This window comes from Echiichthys vipera (assembly GCF_963691815.1).
Source record: "Echiichthys vipera genome assembly, chromosome: X".
Classification (NCBI taxonomy): Eukaryota; Metazoa; Chordata; class Actinopteri; order Perciformes; family Trachinidae; genus Echiichthys; species Echiichthys vipera.
In genome coordinates, this window is record NC_139825.1 from 31,321,049 (window position 1) to 31,345,669 (window position 24,621).

A 24,621-nucleotide genomic window follows, 5' to 3' on the forward strand; every position below is an offset into this window, starting at 1 on the left:
CTAAGAGCAGCCACATCTATCCACCACCATCCCTGGGATTTTGCCATGAATGATCTGCTGCTTGTCATTGAAGTAGAGCATATTAATGGGGGACATCTTGGTCGGGGTACAGCAGGGCCCTGCCGAGCCTCGTGGGTTTGCGTGCTGCACCAGGTGGGTGTGTGGATATTTCTGCATGAACATGTACTCGCACTGGCCAGAGCAATAGTTGGCTTTGTAGCGTTTGGGGGCAATGATCCAGTCCCAGCCAAACGCCTCGAAGTCAACAGTCAGAGGGTAGCGACAGCAGCGAGACTCGGTGGAGTGCTCATCACAGTCCAGGCCAAGGTTTCTCCGAGAACGCTTGGTCGTCTCGAGAACTTTCACTTCCAGGAACGGCTGCTGGAATCAGGGGGAGGAGAGGCAGGACAGAGAGAAAGAGGTGGTTATAAGAGAACAACAAAGCGGCTGACATCAGTTAAGGAACACACAATTACTTGAGAAGAAGTTAATTATATTTTTGGACAAGTCAGTCCGCCAAAATGATAAACATCGACAGTATATGACATCACTGCATGGAAATCCTGTTTCTCCCTCCCGGCAAGGAAACATTTGATTTTGGCATCTTTTTTTATACCTTTATTGGAATAATCTGCTCTTGAATGCATGAATACACCTGACCAGTGGATACTGTATATCATTGTGCTTTTTTACGAGCTTTGGAAATTTTGTACACCGCTGAACTCTGTACGCTGCTGCTGCTAAATGGCCGTCTCTTTATGTCAGCACACTATCGCATTGGTTGGCTTTTACATATGAATCTCTCCTTGGGCTGTTTCCTTCTCATCGATGTACAAATATGTTAAATCAATATGGCCGCCACTCTCATAATATTCTACAGATGTTGGGCCCCAAATACACTGAACCGTCTTCCTGGAATATTTTACAGAAGAACCTGTAATTGTCACAGCTTGGTATGATACACAGACACCCTCTGCAGATTAGTGATAGACCGTTTGATTGGGCCAATTGATGCCATTTTGATATAATCGGCATCGGCTGATGACTCGCCCACAAGTCCGACATTTGATCAGATTTGTCTTTTGAGGTGGTTGTAGGACTGCAAGCATGTGTGACTGTGAAGCCTTTTAGGGGCTAACGTAAACTAACGTGCAAGTTACATGCTAAAGCTACAACTAAACACAGACTAAACAGAGATAATGCAGACAATAACAGTGTTAAATAAATCTTAATTTAAATTCAGCAATTTTGTGTCTTATTTCTTCTTATGAAATTGTTATATTTTATCTGATGCATAGACCAACATGATATTGGCATTACATACTGGCCATCGGACGCCCTGCTCTCCAAATATTAACCTTGACCATCGAAAAATCCATATCGGCCAACCACTACCGCAGATACCAATGGTAAAATTACTGATGCCAATGTGAATCCAGAAGCCACATTAGGTCCAGGGGCCTGTTCAGGATGCCTCTGCACAGGTCTTACATAATGGCATCCCTCTCATTGTGGCCCAGGATGTGGTTACACCCCTGGTTGAATGATAGATGACATCTGAGGGGGCGGATGTATCTGTGTAAAAAAGATACTGCAAGTACAGCAATATTTCTTGCAAAGGGCAGGAGACTAGCTCTACCCCCATCCCTGCACCATGAAGAAACACAGCCGACAGGTTTCCATATGCCAGCCTAGTGGACAGAGCCCTTGCATTCTACAAGGTCTCAAGAATTGATCCCCTCAATGTCCATACCCAGAGCTCTGCCAAGGAAAAACACAGGGGACCATGAGTCATGCACTCAGAGGTGAATGGGTCCAGCTGGGCCTTCCTGTACTGATCCCAAGTCACTACCTGAGGGTGAAACCTCCAGTCCCCAGGGGACAGCCTCTTGCGTCAGAGGTAATCTGCCTCAAGTTTGCTCTGCCTGGGAGTTGCATCGCCCTCAAGGAGGCCAATTGCAGAAGAGCCCATTTCCAGTCCCTAGGCTTTCCTAAGGGACTTCAGTGACCTGGTCCCACCTTGATGGTTGATATGAAACCCAGCTGAGGTATTGTCAGAAACAAGTAGACAGCCTGTTTTCTAAGACATCTAAGGATGTTAAGGCTACTCCATTTGGTTGAGGCAAGTGGTGATGCTGGAACTGGTTCGTAATTTGACCATAAACAACTGACAACCTTCTTCTTCACTGGCAGGATGTCAAACACCAAGCACAAAATGTAATTACCTCAACTCAACTGTATAGAGGGATGAACCAGCAGTAAATGTCAGTCAAACAGCGAGCTCAAAGAGGCTCACATGTCATTTATAGCTGAGATGCGCAGGTAGCCTACATGTTGTACGTGACTTTCTTTATCTGAGGTCTCCGCCTGCACAGAGCGCATGAAGACATTAATTTTGGATATTGTGCTCACTTACTTGTAACAGTGTTGTTACACAGTGTGTAACAGTCACTTAATGTCTTAAGGGGGCATACACATATGTTTTTGTTATATAAGAACATCTCTCATGTCTGTATGTTGTCTAAGGACCTAGAGCCAGGAGGTTATTAGATTAGCTCAACATAGAGACAGCAAGCAGGAGAAAACAGCTCGTCTTGCTCTTACCAAACTTTAAAATTATGCCCACCAACTCCTCTAAAACGTATTAATTAAAACGTTGTGTCTTGTTTTAATATGTGCACAAACTAGGGGCAAAATGACAAGTTGTGGTCTAAGGGGGAGTTACGTACTGTAACTATTGATGAACAACAGTTTATCCGTCCAGCCATTTCTTCTGTGTCTCTGCTGGTTGCCTGGCAACTTCACGGCAACAACAAAACTCTGGGAAGTTACAGCTCCCAGCAGTTATTTGCCAAGAAATTGTTACAGCATGCAAGCCTCCTTAAAACTTCAAACGGTTGTTTTTACAGTTGTGTGTGTGTGTACAGATTAAACAAAACAGCTTTAAAGGTGCTGGAAGGCAGGTTTCTGAACAATGCAGGGCTAATTCTGATTCCAGTCTTTATGCTAATGCTAAGCTATTCACCTCCAAGCTTTACCTACATATTTAAAACGGACAAACATGAGAGTTGTGTTGATCTTCCTACCTCTCATGTATTTTCCTTAAAATTGGGAACTATTTTCAGAGTGATTCTGATTCATACATTTTTTTTCATCCTGTCACATTCATGTGTTTAATTTTGGCCCAAACAGAACAGACGAAATACCCTTTTCCCAATAGTGATGGCTCACTGCCATCACTAATGGAGTCAGTTCCACCTGTGCTTTTCATGCAATTACAATTAAAAATGTCTTCTGTAAAAAAAGGACTGTTGATACATAATATATTTGTCAGGCTGATGAGGATGAAGAGCTTCACAAAGATCTTATGGACCAAAACATTTATGCAATTGATTGCGTATCCACACGACTTGAAATACTTCAACTTGCATGATCAAATTTGCGTGAGTAAAGCAACATGAAGTTGATTTACGCTGCTATTATATGCGGTAGAAAAAGACTCATCGCAGTGGGAAACACAGGTGAAAATAATACAATTTGAAAAGCAGTTTTTCAAGTTGGCTCACTGTTAAACTCTCATGGCTTATTGGTAATCAGAAAAGAGTCATTGTTGTTGTTATTAGTAACATCTGTGCTTTCAGAAAGGCCCATTAAAAATCCACTGGTTACACAGTAACCCTACCCGAAACCCTGTGATTTAAGTCTAACCCTAACCCTTCGTAGCTAGCTCTTTGCTAACGAGTGCTGCTAAGTGTTGAAGCTTGTGCAGTATGCCAGTTACGTTCTGTGACTCGTTTGGTAACTAAATTCTAAAAGCAGCGGGTGTAATTAATAACAAATGCTCGTATTATATTTAGGTGATCTGGTTCCAGGGTCCTGGTATTGTCCTCACTGGTATGGCTTACTAGGACACTTGATGTAAGTGATCCATCGTTAACCCCATTTGTTTCACTGGTGCTTGTTCTGCTATGATTAGTCAAAATGACTGCTGTGAAAAGGGTCTATCATGTTTGAGAATCCAAGCTTCTCAGTGTGTCATAAAACCTTTGATAATGTAATGTTTTAACTCTTCCATAAACATTTTCTCACTAATAATCATGAATATATATTTTATGTATGTAGATGTTGGTCTTTTATGGTCATTTCCACTGAAGAAAACTCAGATTTCCTCAACAGGTCAAATTATTTTTTACACTGGAATAAATCTGTGGTCCTCCATTCTCGTACTTCACATCATGTTGGTTAAAAAAAGAGGGACTCTGATTCAGCTCAGGATAAAACGTTGACACTTGGACAAAACCTGCTCATTGGCTATTTCAGGTTATTTTTAAAGTAGGAACACATTTGAGCAGAGATTCAAAGAGCACTGATAGAAACTAGCCTTTTCTAATGTTGATGGCTGACTCTGTATACATGGTTTGATCCATGACCCAGGAGGTCATCTGCAAGCTACCATAACCTTGACCTTTAGGCAAGGCAAGCGGATCAAATATTTTACTCCATCATGTTTGTTTTACAAAGCCTTCCTCTCCCCACAGTGATTCCAGCTGGGCTCGAACACAGTTTTTTGTGACGCATTCAAAAGAGGAAATAGGCTGAAAGGCCGTTGGGGTGAGACCATGTCAGCTTGGCCTTTAGGGCTTTTGTTGTAGAAAAAGACCCAGAGGATCAAGGAGAAGCAGAGTTTGACTCTTTCTTTGCTTGTTGTGTTTTGTTTTATTTTGGTACACTTGCCTGTGTTTTTGATCTTTTTTTCTTTTTTTTGTTCAAGAATAATATTGCACACTGCTGCGTGCTCAGAGAGCAGAGATTTATTGGCCAAGACACCAGAGCTGACCTCTGATATGTGTTGTGAAGATCTGACCCGAATGACCACTTGGTAAATATTTGGTGTTGCTTAACTGGGACAAGTGGCCTACATAATTCAGTGTAGATGTTGAGATGTATGTAACTGTCAGTCGCAGTAACTCTGGGTTTTCTAACTAGATTAATGATTCACGGATGGTTTTGCTTTAAGACTGAAGTTTGAACTCATCCGTGCAAACCCATACATTACATTAGACATAAACCCAGTACATTTTGAGTTTTGGCTTGAGGCCCAGGAGCATCCATTCAACATGAGGCTAAATGGTTCACAGCCTGAGGTAAAAAACTCTTTAAAGGAACACCCAAACTATTCAGATGAACATTAGGACCCATTCACATTTTGCAAAGAGTATAATATTCTCTATTTTTTTCTATAGTTATCTGTGCAGGAATAAAATTTAAGTTCATTTTATTTTTCACAAGAAAAATGGAAAATGGTGCACAGAAGATACACGTTCAATTTTGGATTTCTAAAAAGGCAAATAGGAAGAATATGTGAATGGTGAAGGCTGAACCATCACAGCAGCTGTGTTTTCTCTGGACTGAACTAAATAAATAGTGGTCGAACATGTTCAAATAGAGCAGGCTGTTCTCATCTCACTGTTCACACTTTAGAAAAGTAATACACTATTTAAATTGTATCTAACCCACATAATCAGGGATGTGTCGTTCTGCTTCTTAGGGGGAAGTTAGGTGACGTGGTAGGGACATGGGGAGGAGGTCGGGGTGGTGGATGGATGGATGGGTCAAACAACACTGGACTTTCACCCTGCAGACCGCTGTTTGTGTCCTGTGTCCCGTGTGAAAGCAAAAGTCAACGTAGATGTATTTTAGTTTTGTTACGTAACTTGCATGCTTAACTCACGCCACATACACATTTACGAATATTTAACTCTCCACTTTTCTATTTTAAGAGTTGACAGTAGAGATTAACAGAAAATATGTGGAGAAAGGGAGAAAGGGAGATGACATGTAAGATGGCATCAGTTACATCGGTCTTTTTCTCTATGAATATTTGTTTAAGTCGTTTAGTTGAGTCCAGTTAGCAAAAATAAGAAGGAAATCTGTCCTGAAACAAATTCTCCAGGTAATCTTTTTGACCAACAAGACAACAATTGCTTTTCCATTTGTATTAAACTTTGAACTGCTTTGGACCACTGTTGAATGTTGCTGTGTGAACATAATTGAACAGGGACAAGGGTTTAATTTTAGCCCAGAATCAGAACAAAGCAAATGAGCTATAGTTGTGTAAAAACACCATAAGACAGTCAGTGTAGCTGTTGGAGGAGCCAGCAGAAAGACTAGGACGCTCAGAAAACCTCCAGATATGAAAGAAGGAGAGGTAGGATAGCCTGCCCAACACATCCTTAGAGGGCAACAAGATACAATCTGACCCGTAAAGCCCCTGAACACCCACACAGGTGTTTTCAGTTATTCTGGCTGATTAGACCTCTGCTTGGGTTGAAGGTGGGCGGGGCTTTTATAAGAATTTGATAGGAATTTATGAGGTCATAAATGTCCGTCTACCAATAAGAATGATACAGGTGTACTCAGTCCCGCCTTAACAGGTGAAACAAAGCTAACAGGAGATTCAGGAAGTCAAAGTCAGAAAAGTCAACGTAGATGTATTTTAGTTTTGTTACGTAACTTAAATGCTTAACTCACGCCACATACACATTTACGAATATTTAACTCTCCACTTTTCTATTTTAAGAGTTGACAGTAGAGATTAACAGAAAATATGTGGAGAAAGGGAGATGACATGTAAGATGCCATCAGTTTCATCGGTCTTTTGTTTAAGTCCATTTTAGTTGAGTCCAGTTATCAATACTCATTTTTTTTCTCCAACATAATTTTGGTTGCTGTCCTTTGATCGAAATATGAATTTACATTTGTATTAATCTGAGCTATAAGAGAAGTGATTCCCTTCCTGCCCCAGGGACAGGTCTGAGGGTCCTTACCAGCCCCTCCTCCCCGGGTCGCAGCGAGGTAACTGCCAGGTCATTGCCGCTCTCATCAAAGGCGTTGATGTCGATTCCCCAGTTGGTGTGGGGCTGTTTGAACCAGTTCTGCAGCACGTGCTTAAAGTCAATACTTTGCCAGTGGCCGACCCTGGAGTTGAGCTCTATCTTTAGGGAGCGGATGCGGATGTGGCGGCTGCCCTGCTCTGTGACGGGCTTCAGCCGGAGGATCTGCAGGTAGACAGTGGAGGTCTGCTGCAGCGGTCGCAGGTAAACCCACAACTGGGCCTTCAGCACCTTGGTGAACATCAGTTTGGGGCTGAACTTGAAGAAGCAGCAGCTCGGCTTCCCGTTCACCTGCACCAGGGGCTCCGCTGTGGAAGAGAGGACAGTTATACACTGTATACAGTATGCAGTGTGCAGTATCCTGTCATTGAAATAGCTCTGAACACTGTTCCAAGTACTTATGCTGACGATTATTTTCTATTGGTGATTAAGCTGTATATTATTTTCTCAATTAATTGATTAGTTTTTTGGTCTATGAAATGTCAGAAAATGGTGAAAAATGTCCAACACTGTTTCTCAAAGTCCAAGATGACGACCTCAATGTCGTGTTTTGTCCACAACTCAAACATGTTCAGTTTATGACATAAAGAAGTGAAGAAACCAGAACATATTCACAGTTATTGATCTACAGATATTGATAGATGGATTAACTTTGCAGCTCTACCCAGCACCCATCCAACAAGGGATTTTCTCTGCGTGTCATTCCCCATCTCTCCCCTCATTTCCAGTCATCTTCTTACTTCTGGCTATCAAAGGCATAAAGGTCGAAATAGATTTTTAAATCCTTTAACAACAGCATGCATTTTGCTTGAATGTGTGTGCCAAAATGTTATTTCAGCTCCATATTTGGAGATAAACGTTACTGCTGCAATGTTTTCCCCAAATTTCCTGGTAATTAAATTTGGGACTCTACAGGTGGTGCTCTTGTCTGTTTGTTCATGCATCATTGGCTCCAAACACATCACTTCCTATGCCTTTTATTAGAAAAGCCCAGCCCACAACACATTCTTTGGAAGAGCAAATGCGTAATCTATCATCAACTCAATGTACGTTCATAAGTTGCGAAACATGGAATGAAAAATACAACAACAATGGGCCCGACTGAGGGGTTCAGAAATATATAAGACGGCTGACCAGCACAAATAAATCAGACAGCTGCATCCATGCTCAGCCATTCACCAAAGGAAGAAACCATGACTCTCTTTATTCATGTAGTGGTAATAACTGCAATCGTAACTGAAAGGGATCCTCTCCGATAGAGGCAAGTGAGGGCTTTTGAAGATGAAAGAGAATTTACTCTCAAAGGAGCACAAAGAATCCACAACATCAGTTTTATGAGTAACTACCATTAGCTCATACTTTCTGGCACAGCTTCCATAAATTCAGACAGCAAATCAGAAGGTTTTATTATTGAAGTGCAAACTATTTCCTCTACGATAAACAGATAGTTGTGACATCACAACCATACAGAAGTCCTGCCGACTCGTTTAAAAAGACACAGTATTTAATTTAACGGGAGCTGTTAACAGTGTTGTGAATCCTTGGCAGGCAGAAATCACAGTTGCAGTTATTTGGACCCAGGACCTTGTTTTACACACTGACAGCACCAGTTTGGAAAAGCTAACTTGGTAAAAAAAAAAAAAAAAAAGGAGTTTAAAGGTATTTTAAACGAAGCTATATCAAGAATATTTTTTTCCAAATTTACCTTGCCATCAGACTGCACTTTTTGATGGGGAACGTAAGCTGTTATTGCCATTTATTTATACTCTCTTCAAAGTCACCAAACTCCATTGACAAAAGTCATTTTACCTCTCGGAACACAGGAGTTGCTGGTCCACTTAGTTTGTGTTATTGTGTGTTATCTACTGTAGGTAGCCCAACACATGACTGTGGATGAGTATCTCATACAACTCCACTTCAAAACAGCCAAACTATTCCTTTAACTCACACAACATGTTTTAATCAGCCTTTCTGCGCAGCCAGCAGGTAAAAAAAGACTTTCATGGATCTGCGTGTCACTGAGAAGTGTGACTCCAAATGTGTGATGAGGGTTATGTGAGGGTTTGTCACTCAATACACTGCTGTTGTCAACATATGGGATGTTGGTTGTTCCCTTGATGCAATTCCATGTTATTATTCTGTAATGAATATAAATTAAGATAAAAGTCCATGCCATTTAGAGAAATGAAAGTGCAATCATAACCCACAGAAGATAATTGTCTGTCCGACTGATCGTTTTATCCACATCTGCATGAAGTCTGCCTGTTATCACATGTGCACATGGTCCTGTTGTTTGGTCCAATCATTCAGGTTACATTTGTGATTGCATCAAGGTTGGGAAAACAGATCTATTTGCATATTAAAACAAGGATCAGTAATGGTGGCCAGTGGCCAGATGGTAACCTTAGATTCCCCTGGGTCAATCGTAATGAAATGGTCTACCCCTACATTACAACTAGCAACATTAAAACATTTTTTAAGTGGCCAATCGTTGTTGAAAATATATTTGGTGTGTGGATTAAGGGTTATGTCAAAGAACACAAGGCGCTCCTAAAATAGGCAGATTTATTCCTGTCATGATCCTCGGCTCTGGTGTTTCTGTGATTTGCACCACATGTCAAATCTGCTCATGGTTCATTTACATAGACATCCATCCATTGCATTCATACATTCATTTCCATGTAAAGCGTTCATTTATTAAGGGAAATTTATTCTGCATCTATCTGGCATAATAATGCACCAACTGAGTACAATAGAATATCTAATCTGCCCATTTTCTCACAGCATTTTTGACATATTACAACTCTATATTTCTGCCAATAAACTGCTGTTTTCTGTCATTTATCTTGCAGAGGAGTGTTGTTCCTCTGTTAAAAAAAAAGCACATAAAAAAACGGTTCAGACCTGTCAATCATTGCTAAATCTGAGGTTGCTCCGGCAACCTGCAAATGCTTCCTGGGTCAAAAGGTTATTTGGCACCTCAGCCTAGTTAAGAAATGGGATCAGGGGTCAAAACCGTCACCCTCTTTACATCTCTGGGGTGCTGGGGAGGGGCAGCCCTAATAGCCAGATTGAGTTTGAAGGTCAAGGTCGACCCCATGGCAATGGTAATATGTCTTTCTTCAAAACACGCCTTTTTTAAAACCAGAGAATCATCTAAAATCTCAGAGACACAACAGCGCTGAATCAGCCACAGTTTGTTTTTGTTTTGATTAGGGTGGAGATTCTCCAGCCAATAGTGAATTGTTTATCAAACCTCCATTGACCAGAGGAGAACACTGCATCGAGCTCTTGTTGTTTTTTGTTTTCGTTTTTTTACACTAAACAAGTGTTGTAATTGAATTATGGGCATGCATTGAGGGATATGAATTCACTGAGGTACAGATGGACTATCCATTAGAAGAGTCCAGGGCGAACATTGAATAAGGGCCAAGCCAGGGACAGACGTGGTCCTTCAGCCTGTATTTCCAGGGACAGTCATTAGCGAGTGTAAATTATACAGTGTCTCACGCTGGACAAACAATATGTCAATGTTCCTTCTGGTGGGTTGCTGGGGTCACAGCAATTAACGTCGGTGGTGTTGTGTTTGCTCATCAGCACAAAACTGGGAATGAATGATGCTGCAGTTTGCTTGGGGTTTACTTGTGATTACTACTTTTTGTTGTTTTTAATCGCTGCAGATGGGGACCGACAAACACCCACTCCTTCTTTGCAAACAGTTTGTATCGCTTTTGTTGAGTTCCTGGAAGAAAAAAAGAAAAGAAACAAACCACTAAACACAGCAGAGCTGAAATGGTTCAGCTTCTGGAGCAGTGACCTTTTCTTGAGAAGGAGTAATCTGAGAAGCAGGGCCCAAACACCATGATCCAGTTAGGACCCCGGTTATTAAACACACATGCACAACACATGAGCTACGTCATGTGAAACAATGACTGCATTGATAGGTGAAATCAATTTGTGCCTTTATAGATCCTGTAAGTGCACATGTAAGAGGCAAACCACGGAGGATGAATGCCTGCAGCTTAATTACACCCCACGTCTTGGCAGAGCGTTCCACTTGTGCAACACGAGCAAAGCTAGCTTGTAAAGATCAGAAAACCAGTGGGACATTTAATGCTTCTTCCTGAACTAACTTTGCTCCTTCTGCCATAACATGTTATTGCTTAAAGAGCTCATAATTGTATTTCATTTGCAGGACTGTTTTTTTATGGCTTAATTTCCTGAACAATTTAACGGTTATACTTCAGTGTTTTAACACTGTGATTTCAATCCTGCAGCAAGGATATGAACTCTGATTTTGCATTCAGCACCACCTACTGGAGCAATGATACCTTTCTCCTCAGCCAAACTGAAGATGCAGACCGAAACGACTCCCTAGACAGTAATAACACTTATTTTACGTAAAAAGTGAAAGACAAGTAAAGTGAGGTATGGACAGAGGCTGTGTTTTTCCAAAGGAAACAGGCTTGTTTGCTTTTCCTCCTCATGCTCTCAGCCTACTTCATTATTACAGCAGCTTATTTCCCTGTGGTATAATTGCAGCATATGCAGCACATGAATTTTACTGCCAGCACGCAGCAGGCCTGCAGGTGAGCCTATCAAACATCTGGTGGACTCCCTGGGTACCTGTGTCCCATAGTTAGCCCAGAGCCTCATATACGTGTATGTTAGGGGGAGACATATAGTATATAAGGGTTTATTCACCGTGCCATCTGTCCATTTTAATATGGCCGTTTCAAAGTTAAATGCTTCTAATAATCAAACGCAGTAATGGTGAGCCAGTTAAACAGTTCAAAACAGATGGAGAGGGAAAGCTAGTAGTTACACAATGAATAGTTAACACATGTTACCGGTGAGGGTGCTTTAATGTTGGCTGTATGGCTCTTAATTAATCAAATGGATAGTTATCTATCGTTGATTTACACAAGACATAAAAACAGACAGAAAAAAGTGTTGGTAGAGAGTTCACAAAGGAGAGCAACCTCACTAAACTTATCATAATTAGAAGACCCCCCGCATGACCACAACATGATAAAATACACAAGAAAGCTTACAGTTTTAAAATTAAGAAGTATTTCATATCTTTATATCTAAATTATTTCATGTCAAATGGTCAGTACAAAAGTAAATAAGGGCTTTGTTTCACCATGAATTGTTTCAAGATTTTAAGAATTGACTATAATTGATGAGAAAATATTTTTAAATTTAAAAAATGACCTTCACTCTTCTATCTTAAAAAACTCACTTCACTTCTTTGTGGAAACTCTTGAAAGGTGTGTGTTGCGTAACATGTGCCATTCAGGTGAAAATACGTGGCTAAAATGAGGTGGGGAGAGAAATGTGGATCTATTGTTAATGTCCAAATGGATAATGGAAAATGGTATAAACCTCGATAGGAGTTTCATTTGCATATATATCTATATTTTCTTTTCTTAATGGGAAATGCAAATGTGCCATTTTGTGGTGAGTGTGTGTTTGGGAGCCCTCATGTTGAATAAATGTGACTCTAGGGTATCCCCACGCACCTCGGCATATTAATCATCGTGACACGTTCACGACCCTTCTAATAAGACAGGGGCCACAGTGCACCCCCTCAAACATCCCATCCCACCCCAACCCCACTCCCTCTTTGTCTCTCGGTCAGTCCCAAGGGACGGGAGAGGGTGGTGGGGGAGGCCTGGCTCGAGCTGGGGATGGAGAGGAGGGGTGGGAGGTGGGGGGTGGAGGGGGTGTGTGTGTGTGAAGTTAGACCCCCTCATTCAGAAGCCTTCCCCTGGGACAACGGCAGGCACAAGACTCATATTAGGACTGAGCACAGTAGCCCCCAGGAGCAACAAAAGACACCTCCTAATGCTCCCTGTTCTAGCTCAGTGAACACACACACACACACACACACACACACACACACACATACACACACACACACACACACACACACGGAAACATGCAACTACACATAAACACATGACATACACAAGCTCCAAACTGATTGTCTTCAGCAAATAGACTCATTGTTTTAGGAGTTGGGGTTATATGTGTTTGTATTACGAGGGGAACGTCTGCGGGACATCTCCAGCAGGAAGGGGACAGAGGATAAAAAGAGCGAGCGTGCAGTGAACTGCAATAAGGTGGACAGCTGGACAGCAGGAAGCATGCTGGGGTCTCACCGCTTGTGTTTGTGTGCATCGACACACACACACACACACACACACACACACACACACACACACACACACACACACACACACACACACACACACACACACACACACACACACACACACACACACACACAAACACACACACACACACACACACACATACAAGATGTTAACGTCAGAGGACAACGTTCTGCTCTGTTTTCAAAAGTTGAATCCAAACTTTAAAACAAAACATTTTGTATAAGGCAGATATCTAAAGACAAAAGAGAATGAAGTTTTTTTCATTGCAGCTGCTTTAGACAGGCTTTAGTCAGATTATGAATGAATTTAGTGTTTTTTGTGTGCTCTATTTAAAGGAAACACCACTACAAAAATGACAGTCAGAGACAACAGTTATCAGTTATTATACATCAAGACTATCATTTACACCTGCATTGCATTTTCAGCCTTGATTATCATGGTCCAATCAAAGTCTTGTCTGTTAAAGTACAGAGAAAATCTTACACAACCAGGCTAAAACTAAAATAAATGTGTATTTTTGCTATTTGGAAGCTGAGCAGAGTTTTGATAACTTAACTTATTACGAAGCTCTTCAGTGGAAATTCTCTTCAACGTTGTTTATGGTTATTAGTTTATAGATTTCTCATTTCTTTGGCTCAGCTTAATCTTCACCAAGTTGATAGGCATCATTCGCACTGCCAAAACATAAAATAAAATTTAGTTAATGTAAATGTATTCCTTCGAATATGGCTGAAGCCCAGAGGCAAGGGCTCCAGCAGGGACGTAGCTCAGATGTGACTGATGGAAAACGGAAAAGAAGAGAACAAACACTTGCGAGGGAGTAGGAATTTCAGCCATCATCATTTAGACAGACACTTGAAACACAGATGCATAGATCATCGCTTGATTTGCAGGCTGACCATATGTCACTGAATATGGTGGTTATGTGCTCTATAGTATTTCTTAAATTTTGCTTTCTTCTTCTACTGCTGAGTTATTTCACCGGTTAACATTACATGTATACAACCCAAAGACAAAATTTAAACCCATTATCAACTTGCACGGCACCGTTGGTCATCAAGTCATCGTACTGTGAACTAACGTTACTAAGAAAATCTGCAAAACTGTGCATGACAGAAACTTTGTTGGCTTACGACAGCTATTGATTTATTTATTATTTACTATTGCTCAATAACAACACAGCTAACCAAACATACAAACTCTTTAGCAACATTTGTACAATGCAAAACTATGAAAGAGTACAAGTTTACTCTGCAATTCAGTTCATCTCATGTGACATCACTATAATTACTGGTTGTTCACTACATTTGTTAATCTCAGCTGTTCCAGAAGGATTATTATTATTACAATATAAACTTATGTGCCCTACATTGTCACATGCTACAAGTGACGTATGACAGCGCATACTGTATAAACACATGGTTGTAGTTACAAAGACTCAAGTTTGACCTCTGAGATCAGATTTCTCTCTAAGGAGACATGGTCACTAATACATTTCACATACTTTTGAGAGACATTTATACACGGGATGAACACAGCAATAATTTAGAATTGTAACTTAATGGTTAATGTGACATTTTAGGAAGGAAAACCGATCGACACTAATGCAAGTCAGATGCGTGGCCAAGTCTAACTCTCCATGGACCATCTGAGAAAAGCTCCATTAATTAAATATTACAGGACATCTGTGTTGGAAATCATTCAACAACCACATCGAGCTGCTGTTACAATTCTCTGCACTAATATCTTATCCATAGATAGATAATGAAGTGTCCCTGTTCTGTTGTTTTACGACAATTTGCTATACTGCAAACAAAATCACCGTAACCCACGTGTTAACCATTTGCTTCTTTCTTCCATCCAATGTAACAGTTATTGGGGCTCCCCTTGCAATACACTACACAGTGTGTACGTAACACATTACTATATGTCCCGTAGGTCTAGAGAGCTCGCAGTCAACCCTGAACTTTTTTGGGTCCTCTGCAAAACATCCACCAAGTGTGGAGTTGATCAAATGAACGATTGTGGAGAAAATCGAATGAAAGACATACACAGACTTGTTGACCACTCATTAGTTTCATCGCCTTATTTCAAGTATTTCAAGTATTCAATATTTTTCCCTGGAAGTGTTTCGATGTGAGCGCGCTCTGTTACTGAAAAACAGCCCCCCAAATCTTAGGCACAAGTTTTCTCTAAAGACCTTAGTGTGTGGGTGTGCAGGTTTCCTGCAGATTTTCTGAGCAATGTGAAAATATTGCTCCCTTTATGAGCTGTATTGTACATTACATAAATCAAACCTGGCTCTTGTCCCTAAAGAAATCATTTTGACATTATACATTCTCCATAATGAACTTCCTGGGGTGATGTGTGTACGGCAGGCAGAAATACAACCACAGGTGATAAATACAGCGAGAAGCTGCTCTACTTTGCCACAGAAAAGAGGCTAATTAAATTTTCATGTAGATAATCATGAGGTAATCCACCGTTAATTGTGCTTCTATCCGACACAGTGGCTCCCTCATGGGATCAGGCATTATGCCCATGCAGCATTTCCTTTGCTTAAACGCCTCTTAGATTTAATGGACTCTTCCATAAACTGATCCTCAGCAGCTCCTCGCACACGACCACACAGAGCCCGCACGCATCTATCAACAATAATCCCCTCAATGATGTCCATTTTATCTTTTCACTCCCCTCCTCCTGCTCATTCATGTCCCTACACAGGGCTTAATTACTGGTGTGAAGTAATTATTTCCTTTATTAGTGAAACGTAACATCTGTTTCAGGTCTTTTTAATTGTACCTATAAAACCCTTGCATGATTTCTGTCCCTTTAGGATAGGACTGGGCTGCTTGTTACTCCCTGCGGACTCCCTCCCTTGTTCCCTCCTACCCCCCTTCATGCCCGCAGCGTGAGCTGCGGTTTACCTAACTCCACCAAACTCTATGAAATCCTTTAAATAAGCAATGAGGAAAAAATATTCTTGCACAGCTATGCTTCCAAATGTCATTAAAGCAGTCTTACATCCATTCTCCTAAATTCTCAGTGTTGTATTTTTGGTAAAGCATGTATTAAATTCCTAAGCAACATATTCCCAAATGCCAAAAGAAAAGACCGGCTGCAGGGACTGTACACAGGAGCGTGGGAATAGGGGAAGGAGGGTGGAAGGAGTGAGATTCCTGAGGTCCTGGGGAAATTTTGTCCCTGTATTAATAGACTTTGGTCCCTTTGAAATTTTATTAGCCATAAAGTTGACAGTATCTTGTGCAATTTCTACAGACCTTTTCTTTCTTAAGTTTTTACTTCTTTTTAAACAGACCGGCTGCACCACACAGTGTCCAAACAATTCAACACCAAAGTTTGTCTTTTCCCCAACTGATGCCAGCAACTACAGAGGAAGAACAGGTGTCATCGTCAAACTGAGACCTCCATGGAATAAATAAATCTATAAAAACCTCACATAGTCATCAACTTCCAGCAAACACTAGCCAGTGAGCTGAAGACAGTCCGACTTCTGCTGCTCTGTCCTTTTAGCGCTCTCCCTCTTAATTTTTATGGTTCCTGCACCTTCAGGAAATGACCCTTTTATAGGGTCAACACTATAAAAGACTTGTTTTTTTGTGGGAGTGGTTAGTGGATGAGTGTGTGTGTGTGTGTGTGTGTGTGTGTGTGTGTGTGTGTGTGTGTGTGTGTGTGTGTGTGTGTGTGTGTGTGTGTGTGTGGTGGGGGATAAGTGTATAAGTTACTACCGGTTCGTCTTTGCTGCCAAAGAAAGAGACCCGATGAGGTTAATAGTCTCCTCTTCCAATATATCACATAGCTGTGAACTCTGTGACCCTTTTTGTCAATAGGAGAACTTTTCTCTGGAGTGTGTGTGATACTGTGTGAGTGTGTGTGTGTGTGCGAGAGAGAAAGCATCCTCATGTGTCTACACAGGCGTGCACATGTGGAAATTTGTACGTTCGTACATTTACATGTTACAGATTTTTAAACTCAAGAGTTGTGTAAGCCTGTGCTCGAACTGAATGTGCCTTATCTTAACAGGATTACATAATAATTCAAGTACAGCACTTCCTAATGTTAGCCTACACAGTCTTGATGGGCGAGATCAAATGTGGGTATAAGATAGTTTAACAAATTGAGACGTATTACAAATCCCTGAGCGCTTATTAGAAATGTTTCAACTGTGCTATTCTTTATGCCTAATTCTCTGTTTTCACTCCTTTAAAAAGCGTTACAATTTCCCTTGCCGATAGTCACCAATTTCCTTCATATGGACACACTGCGATGAAAAAATGTAAACATGGAATAAAGGCTCTGAGGGAGGGTAGGCGAGTGCTGCTCTCTGCTGGATTCTCTCTTACTGGAAAATCTCAAAATTACTCAAAATTTCTCGAAATATCACAGCACAGAAGATAAGTTCACGGGCAAAGATGATAAAGAATTAGCTCAATTAACAGTAAGCTTTTCACAAACAACCTAAACTAAGGCATACCAATGAGTATTCTCAGTCCACAGGGGTGCCACTTCTCTTTTAGTTGTTTTCCTGATGTGCTCTGGCAGAAACATTTGGCTTTTAGTACAATTTTCCTGGGTTATTAAACGAAACAGTTGAATAGTGTGTGGTTAATCAGCATCACAACATACATACAGAGACAGAAGGAAAGAAAGAAAGAAAGAAAGAAAGAAAGAAAGAGGTCAGGGATGGGAGAAGAAGGTCTGCTCCAAATGTCTTGGACAGGTGACAAATGAGAGAGTAGTGGGGTCAAATCCTCACCCCACCTCAGGCTATACTGAGCTCTAAAATACACACTTTGCATGCACAATTACACATTTAAATCAACACATACCAACAGCTCAAGTGTTAATGCAAACAGACTTGTTAATGAAAATCAACACTCGTTCACAATTGCCGTGCTAGAAAACGACACTGATAAACTGCTCTAAAGCGGACTCATTTTTTATACATGAACGACGAGCGGAGCGGTTACCTACACAACACACTACAGTATATGGATGTTTTAGTGCCGCACTATGATATAAATAGCTGTACTTTTCCATGAAATTTCATAGTAATTAGAGACCAGGAAGCATGGACCCTCTCAACCCCCACTGCGGCACCCACGTACCTTGAGTGAATACTAAGAAGCAACTCTGGCTCAGGTCCAGTTCAGTATGTACTGTGTGAACCCACATGGCCCATCAAAGGCAATGTGCACGACCGTGAAAGGGTGATTGGGTTCTCGGTGCGCAGGGAATAGTGTTTGAAGTCCTCCTTCTATCAGAGAGACAGAAAAAAGGCACTTTTAATCCCGTGGGATCACTAAGGCGCCACGGGCAAAAAAGAGATGCACTCGTTCTCTCAACTCTTCCCTGAGTACTGGAGAAAAAGAAGGAGAGAGGGGGCTAACGGGGAGGAAGGTGGGGGGTGGAGGGAGAGATGGAGAGCAGGAGCAGATGATAAAAAAAAACCTGCGGCTGGTGTAAAGAGATGAGGCAAACTGAACAGAACAGGAAGTGCTGTGACATGACAGATACAGCAGTAATGTCAGTCATTAGCTCCTCTGGCTGGCACGGGGCCGTTAGAAATATGCAATTAGCCAGCATCACGCATAATGCCCTTTTCTGGCTTGAGAAGGTGTCAAATCACTTTGCATGGTGTGTTGTGTGTGAATGTGGCTGCGCAGAGGAAGTCAAAAATATTCTTTGAGGATGTTGTTGATTTCACTTGTGACGTGCAGCTGAGTGTGTTGAGCATACACCGTTTCATCTTGTCTGTATTTACAGATGGAGAGGGAAGAATCTCATGTAGAATTGATCTGCACATCAGAGAGATAACTGCAAGTTATTATAGAAGATCTTCAGCATGCATCACAAACATCCTCTACATGTGTGAGCAAGTAACAAAAATAGACACAGAGGGAGATAGATAGCTACATGGTAAAAACTAGGATCAGCAGTAAAGCTGAAAGCACTAACACACCGCTTCTTTTGTGAAAATGTCCTAAAAATAGCTGCCACATAAAGCAAACCCCGTTGACGAATGAGTCAAACGCTTTACAACGCATCTTCAATTCACCTGTAAGATGTAAGACATCAGCTGTGCACCGTTTCTCCTTTGCATGGCTCAAGTCAGTCTGCAGCAAAACAACTATCAGAGGAAACATTTAGAGGGTTCACAAAGATTTTGTGAAAGTGGTAACAAACAGTTAAAAGCTTAGATAAAGAGTGTTGGAATAGAAAAGCCGGAGATACAATTCAGATGACATGTGAGCCTGCAGTTAATAGTAATATATGAAGTGAAGATGAGAGTGTCAGGATAGATGAAGAAGAACATGTGTTTTTAAACTGCAAGATATTAGAATATACCTACTACAGATGGCTAGATATTAGATATTACAATGAGGATTTAATTATGTCAGACAACACATGTTAGGCCAAAGCCTGCTGCGGACAGGCATATCTTTGTTCACTCATGGAGTGAAAAAAAACTGATTATTTGGAGTGTGTTTTATCCGCCTTGTGCAGAATATATTATGTGTGTAAATGTTGTTGAACCCTGTGATTTGCCAGGAAAAGGTCACACACTCCCCTCGACCCTAAGTGATTATCTGTCTTTGTGTACTCGTGGAGGAAAAAAAAACGAGCTGTGCCCATAAACTTCGCATTTAAAAGGCAAGTGCGGCCGAGGGGGGCCACTGCATGAGGGGAACAATAGCAGCTTTTCGGACACACTTTTTCTCACTGTGATGAACAGCAGGGAAACCGGTAGAGCCTCCTATAAAAGGCCGATAGAGCACAGCTGCCAGGGTTCAACAGTAATTTTATAAAATGTCTCCAAGGGGCCTGCCTGCGGTTTATCTTTGGATTTATGGGAAATTATAGAGGGGAGAGCAAATTGTTAGAGGGGCAATGATCAGAAGGCCTCATGACATGATCATAACTCCCTTTATTTAAAATAAGACATAAAGGATAAAGTGTTGCAACTGCCGGCCAAATGCTGCATTATCATTCATAATGCACTTGACATTCACACAGGTCTGTCATGCGTGTACTCCCCCGTCAAACACAAAAAAAAAGGTCTGAAAGAGGGAACGTTTGAACATGACAGCAGGTGGACTGAGGAGTTATTAAGACTGCTGCTCCAACAGGACTTTGCCCTCCATCATCATCATCATCATCATCATCATCATCATCATCATCATCATCATCATCATCATCACCACCATCATCATAATCACCACCATAATCATAATCACCACCACCTTGAAAACAAAAGTTCATTAGCCCATATTGGGGCTGTCTGGAGGCTCTTTATGCTGCTGATTATTGATTGTACCAGGTTCATGCATAATCCCTATTTTGACAGCACTGGCCATCAGCTGACAATAGCCATTTGTCTAATATTATCAGCACGCTTCAGACACACAGAGTGGACCTCCAATCTCAGTCTCAAAAAAAGTAGGTTAGGTCACTGACATGAATGAGTTCCAGAGGCTCCGCTGTCAACGCAGCGGGGCCCGAGTCACTTATACCTATCTGCTCCGCAATTACGCGCATGACGCATTTGGAGACAATATTGTTGGATTGTAAACTATACTCACGCTCAGAGGCCATGGTGATAACGGACTCCGTGGTGGCGTGGTACTCATCCTCCTCCATAAACTCATCCTGGGACGACGCGTCTCCCTGGAAGTCGTGATGGTCCAGGAGCTGCTGGAGAGGAGGCGCCTTGGGCAGCAGCTGATTGACCACCTCCCGGCTGATGTTGGGCGCCTGCTTCAGGCGCAGCTTGCTCAGGATCTGGGACTTGATGGTCTCCAGTCTCAGCACTTTGCTCTGCTCCCTCCAAACACAGGCGGAGCACTCGTGGGAACCGGCGTCCTCGTCCAGCAGGGACAGCACGGCATCCGTGGGCGTCTCGCTGGAAGAAGGCAGCAGCAGATTGGGCTCGTCGCTCCCCGACTGTCCCAGGGAGATGAGCACCATCAAGCACAGTAAGAAGTTGTACCTCGGCATGATGATGCGTGGACACCAAGCTATGCAACTTTTTGTCTTTCTTTTTCTTGTCTTTTCTTTCGCTTTATCCCGTTATATCCCCTCTCTCGGATGTGCGCCGCTCTTCGCTTTATCCTACAAAAGGCAGCGAATCAGTGACATGCATCTAATCCAACACGATCACCCCGAAGTTGCTTTTTTTTGCAGCAAGAAATTTTGCAATAAAATTTCAAAAAAATAAAATAAAAACTACGTTCCAGTGTGTCTCGGTACAGGCTGTTGTTTGGATGAAAGTGAACAAATTATCTTTTTGATGAATGCACAGTCTGCTCACGTGGAGTACAATGGCTGTTTTTTGGGGTCTTCTGTACAATTTAGTCCATGGAGGTGTGTGAATGTTCAGAAGTGTCACTGAAAAATGTGCAAGTGCGGTCAAAAAGGGGCTCTTTATATATCTCAGCTGCCCGGTGTCGTAATCCGTCTCCATTGGCTAAGATTGCAACAAAAGGCTTTTAGGTCTGTCACCAAGTCAAGAGGGACAGAGCGAAGGGAGGGTGCGCGCACTGTTATGAGAGTATAAATGTTTTACAGTGCGCAAACAATGTCTCACATTAGAAAATACTGCCCAATTAGGTTGTTATGATGATGACATAAACTAAAGCTCATTGCGCCTGTTTGTTATAAACGGTTTATTATGTTGTAAAATGAAAAAAAAAAGCGTCATGGATCCCTCCCGCATTCTCCACATCATCTTCTAAATCACGCACACGCACATACGCATCTAAATATTTACGTTGCATTTGAACAAGAAATGATTAGTAATTTTGATGTAGACCTTTATACCAGATGGTTATGATGCAGATTATTTAGAAGTTGCAAAAGCGTGTCCGCTGCAGGGCTCTCTGACTGGGCGTCAAAGTAAACCAGTAAAGTAATAACTAGCCCGTTTATTTGCAATGGCTTTAATGCACAAATGTAGTTCACGCAAATAAAATATTTATGTTTAATAGCCTATATTAATAGATTGATTGAAGTCATGCAGTAACAGCAGCCCTGCATTTGTATAGACATTATACTGTAGGCTTTATAACTTCAATTTGCACTAAAGTGGGTATGAGTCTCATCGAAATAGCACACATCTTTTGTTTCTCTATGAATGACTATATGGATTGTAGACTTGGCTTCTGTGTGTAACATTTTTTATCAATAAACCCACAGTAAAATGTCACAGGATCTGATAAAAAAAAAAAAAGTAGCCTGACTACAAACCATGCAGAGATGCTTTATTCACGATTGCATATGTGTTTAATAAAAGTTGGGATATTTCTGGAACTGATTTCTTTATGTACAAATTGTACTCAACTTCACAGATCAATGAGTCGCCTGCTCACAGTAAACCACCGCTGACCCACTAGTGTCATCTGCTGGACGAAAACACAGCTGCAGCTCACTTATTGTCATGTGTGCTACCTCCCTATTTCATTGCTTGTTTTGGACAGATTGTGATACCTGTAAATCAGGGCCCTCTATGAGCTCATTTAGTTTGGGAATATAGCAGTATTAAATCTTTATTGCTCAAATACTGACGGGACTAGAACTTATTTAGGATCAAGCATTGTTGCTGCTGACTGTTGTCTGTAGTGAATCTTCTCAGACATTGATATATGGTTAAAACATTTTGCCTTCATTCCTTCTCTTGTGTGCAAAAAACGTCTTAAATTGGCTTCTTCATTTCACTTTAACTGTGTGAAGGAAGCAGTATTAACAATTAAACACCACTTCACTGCCTACCTGAAACTTCTTCAAGAATCAAATGTGGTTTCAATGACAAGGTTTGCCAACCTTAGCAAAATTAAATCGATTATAATCCAGCGAGTTCTCAAGGTATAAAGTAAAAAATGTGTTCACTGTTTTTAATTTTTGTCAGTTAAAACATTAGTTACATGTCTCTGATTAGTACATTTGTATGTTTTTATGCTTATAAATGCAGATGGAATGAATGAATGATTGAATGATATTCAATTTCAAAATGCAACATTTAATGACAAACACAACAGCTCAGATTAGAGTAACAACCTTTATATAATGCTCCAAACCTCCACAGTCATATACCAGAGCACCTGGTCCACACCATGAAATTAGATGCTCATACACGGAGGAGGTAAAAGAAACAAATGTGGTCTTAATTAGCATCATACATGTTTTGCATTAAATACTTGTTTCGCTGAACAGATGCAAAGCCTGTTGTTGTTATGTGCTTATACGCATGAATATGAAACATTAGGGTTGTGCTACAACCCAGGTCATGCCACCAAGCTGTCATCGGCAGCGATGCTGAATACATTTTATTTATAAAACTTAACACCACCCAAGTCACGTCTTGGTCTGGGTGGCAGGTGATAGGCTACTGCGCCATAACGCGTCTATGCCCGAGGCTATAACAGACCCAGAGCACTTGCCATCTTCATTCGTAGCAGTTTTATATCAGCCTGCTCTAACAGCGGGACAGCAAAGCTGAAACAGTAAGAACTCTCATTCTTCACTCGTAAAACCTGGGTTGTAGCACAACCCTAACATTTTACTTCATGTTGAACTTGAGTTCTCACTCATGCAACAACGGATACCACCACCCTTGCTCGCCTTAAGAGGGCACCATGCAACCCTTCTGACCCAAGGGGGGCGAGAGCCCTTCCAACACTGTTACCAAATCCCACCTGGGGAACACATGTCTAACAGGCGGACGTAACCGGCGGGCGCCCTTCATGAAACGGGAAGCCAATGAGTGGCACCCCACTGATTTCCCCTCAATATCCACATGGCATGCAGAGATTGCAGCCAGATAGACTTTTAATGAGGAAGGGGACAAACCTGCCCTGGAGGAAACATAGAATAGACTGTACGTGTCGCACACCAGCGCATAAAAGCTTGTCATTTATATGTATACAGAGAATGAGCAGATGAAGCCCTGGCACTCTGTATCGTCTCAACGACTGCTTAAGGCAAACCTTTGCCTAGCAGGCATTCCCATTCAGGAGGCAGGCCCTCAGCCTCCACTTTCGGGGGGAAGGTTGGAAAACCTCTCCTCCTGCCTGTTTTAGGAGGTCCATGCACACCAGGAGTAACCAGGGATTCCTTGCGCCATTGGGCATAGATGCCTGAACCACAACGACCAAAACGGGGCCACCAGGATGACTTTCACTCTGTCCAGGACCTGTTGGATCAGCGAGATGGGGGGAAGCGCGTACAGCCCGTCTTCCGGCCATAGGTGGGTTAGCGTGTCGTGCCCTAGTGGAGGCTTGTCGTTGTGAATGGAGAACCGTGATGCGAACAGATTGCCACGGGCTTGGCCGAACCAAGTCCAAATATCCTCCATCACCTTTGGTATAGACTCTACTCTGCAGGGTGAGGATTGCCTCTGTATAGGAGGTCTGCTCCCCCATTCAGCAGGCCTTGATTGTGCGCTGCTGACAGGGAAAGCAGGTGACAGTGCGCCCACCAGTGCACTAGAGTTGCTACCTGGTTCAGGGCTGGGGAGCGGACTCCACTCT

General features: G+C 41.8%; 1 protein-coding gene across 1 annotated transcript; it reads right to left on the reverse strand.

Moving 5' to 3' along the window:
• LOC310965540 (growth/differentiation factor 11-like) lies at positions 1–21,094 on the reverse strand (the record flags this gene model as incomplete). The annotated part of the gene is made up of 3 exons (XM_083939204.1): positions 1–381; positions 6,828–7,201; positions 20,680–21,094. The coding sequence occupies 3 exons, from the start codon at positions 21,092–21,094 to the stop codon at positions 1–3; spliced, it is 1,170 nt and encodes a 389-aa protein (XP_083795330.1).
• Between the last annotated feature and the right edge of the window lie 3,527 nt (positions 21,095–24,621).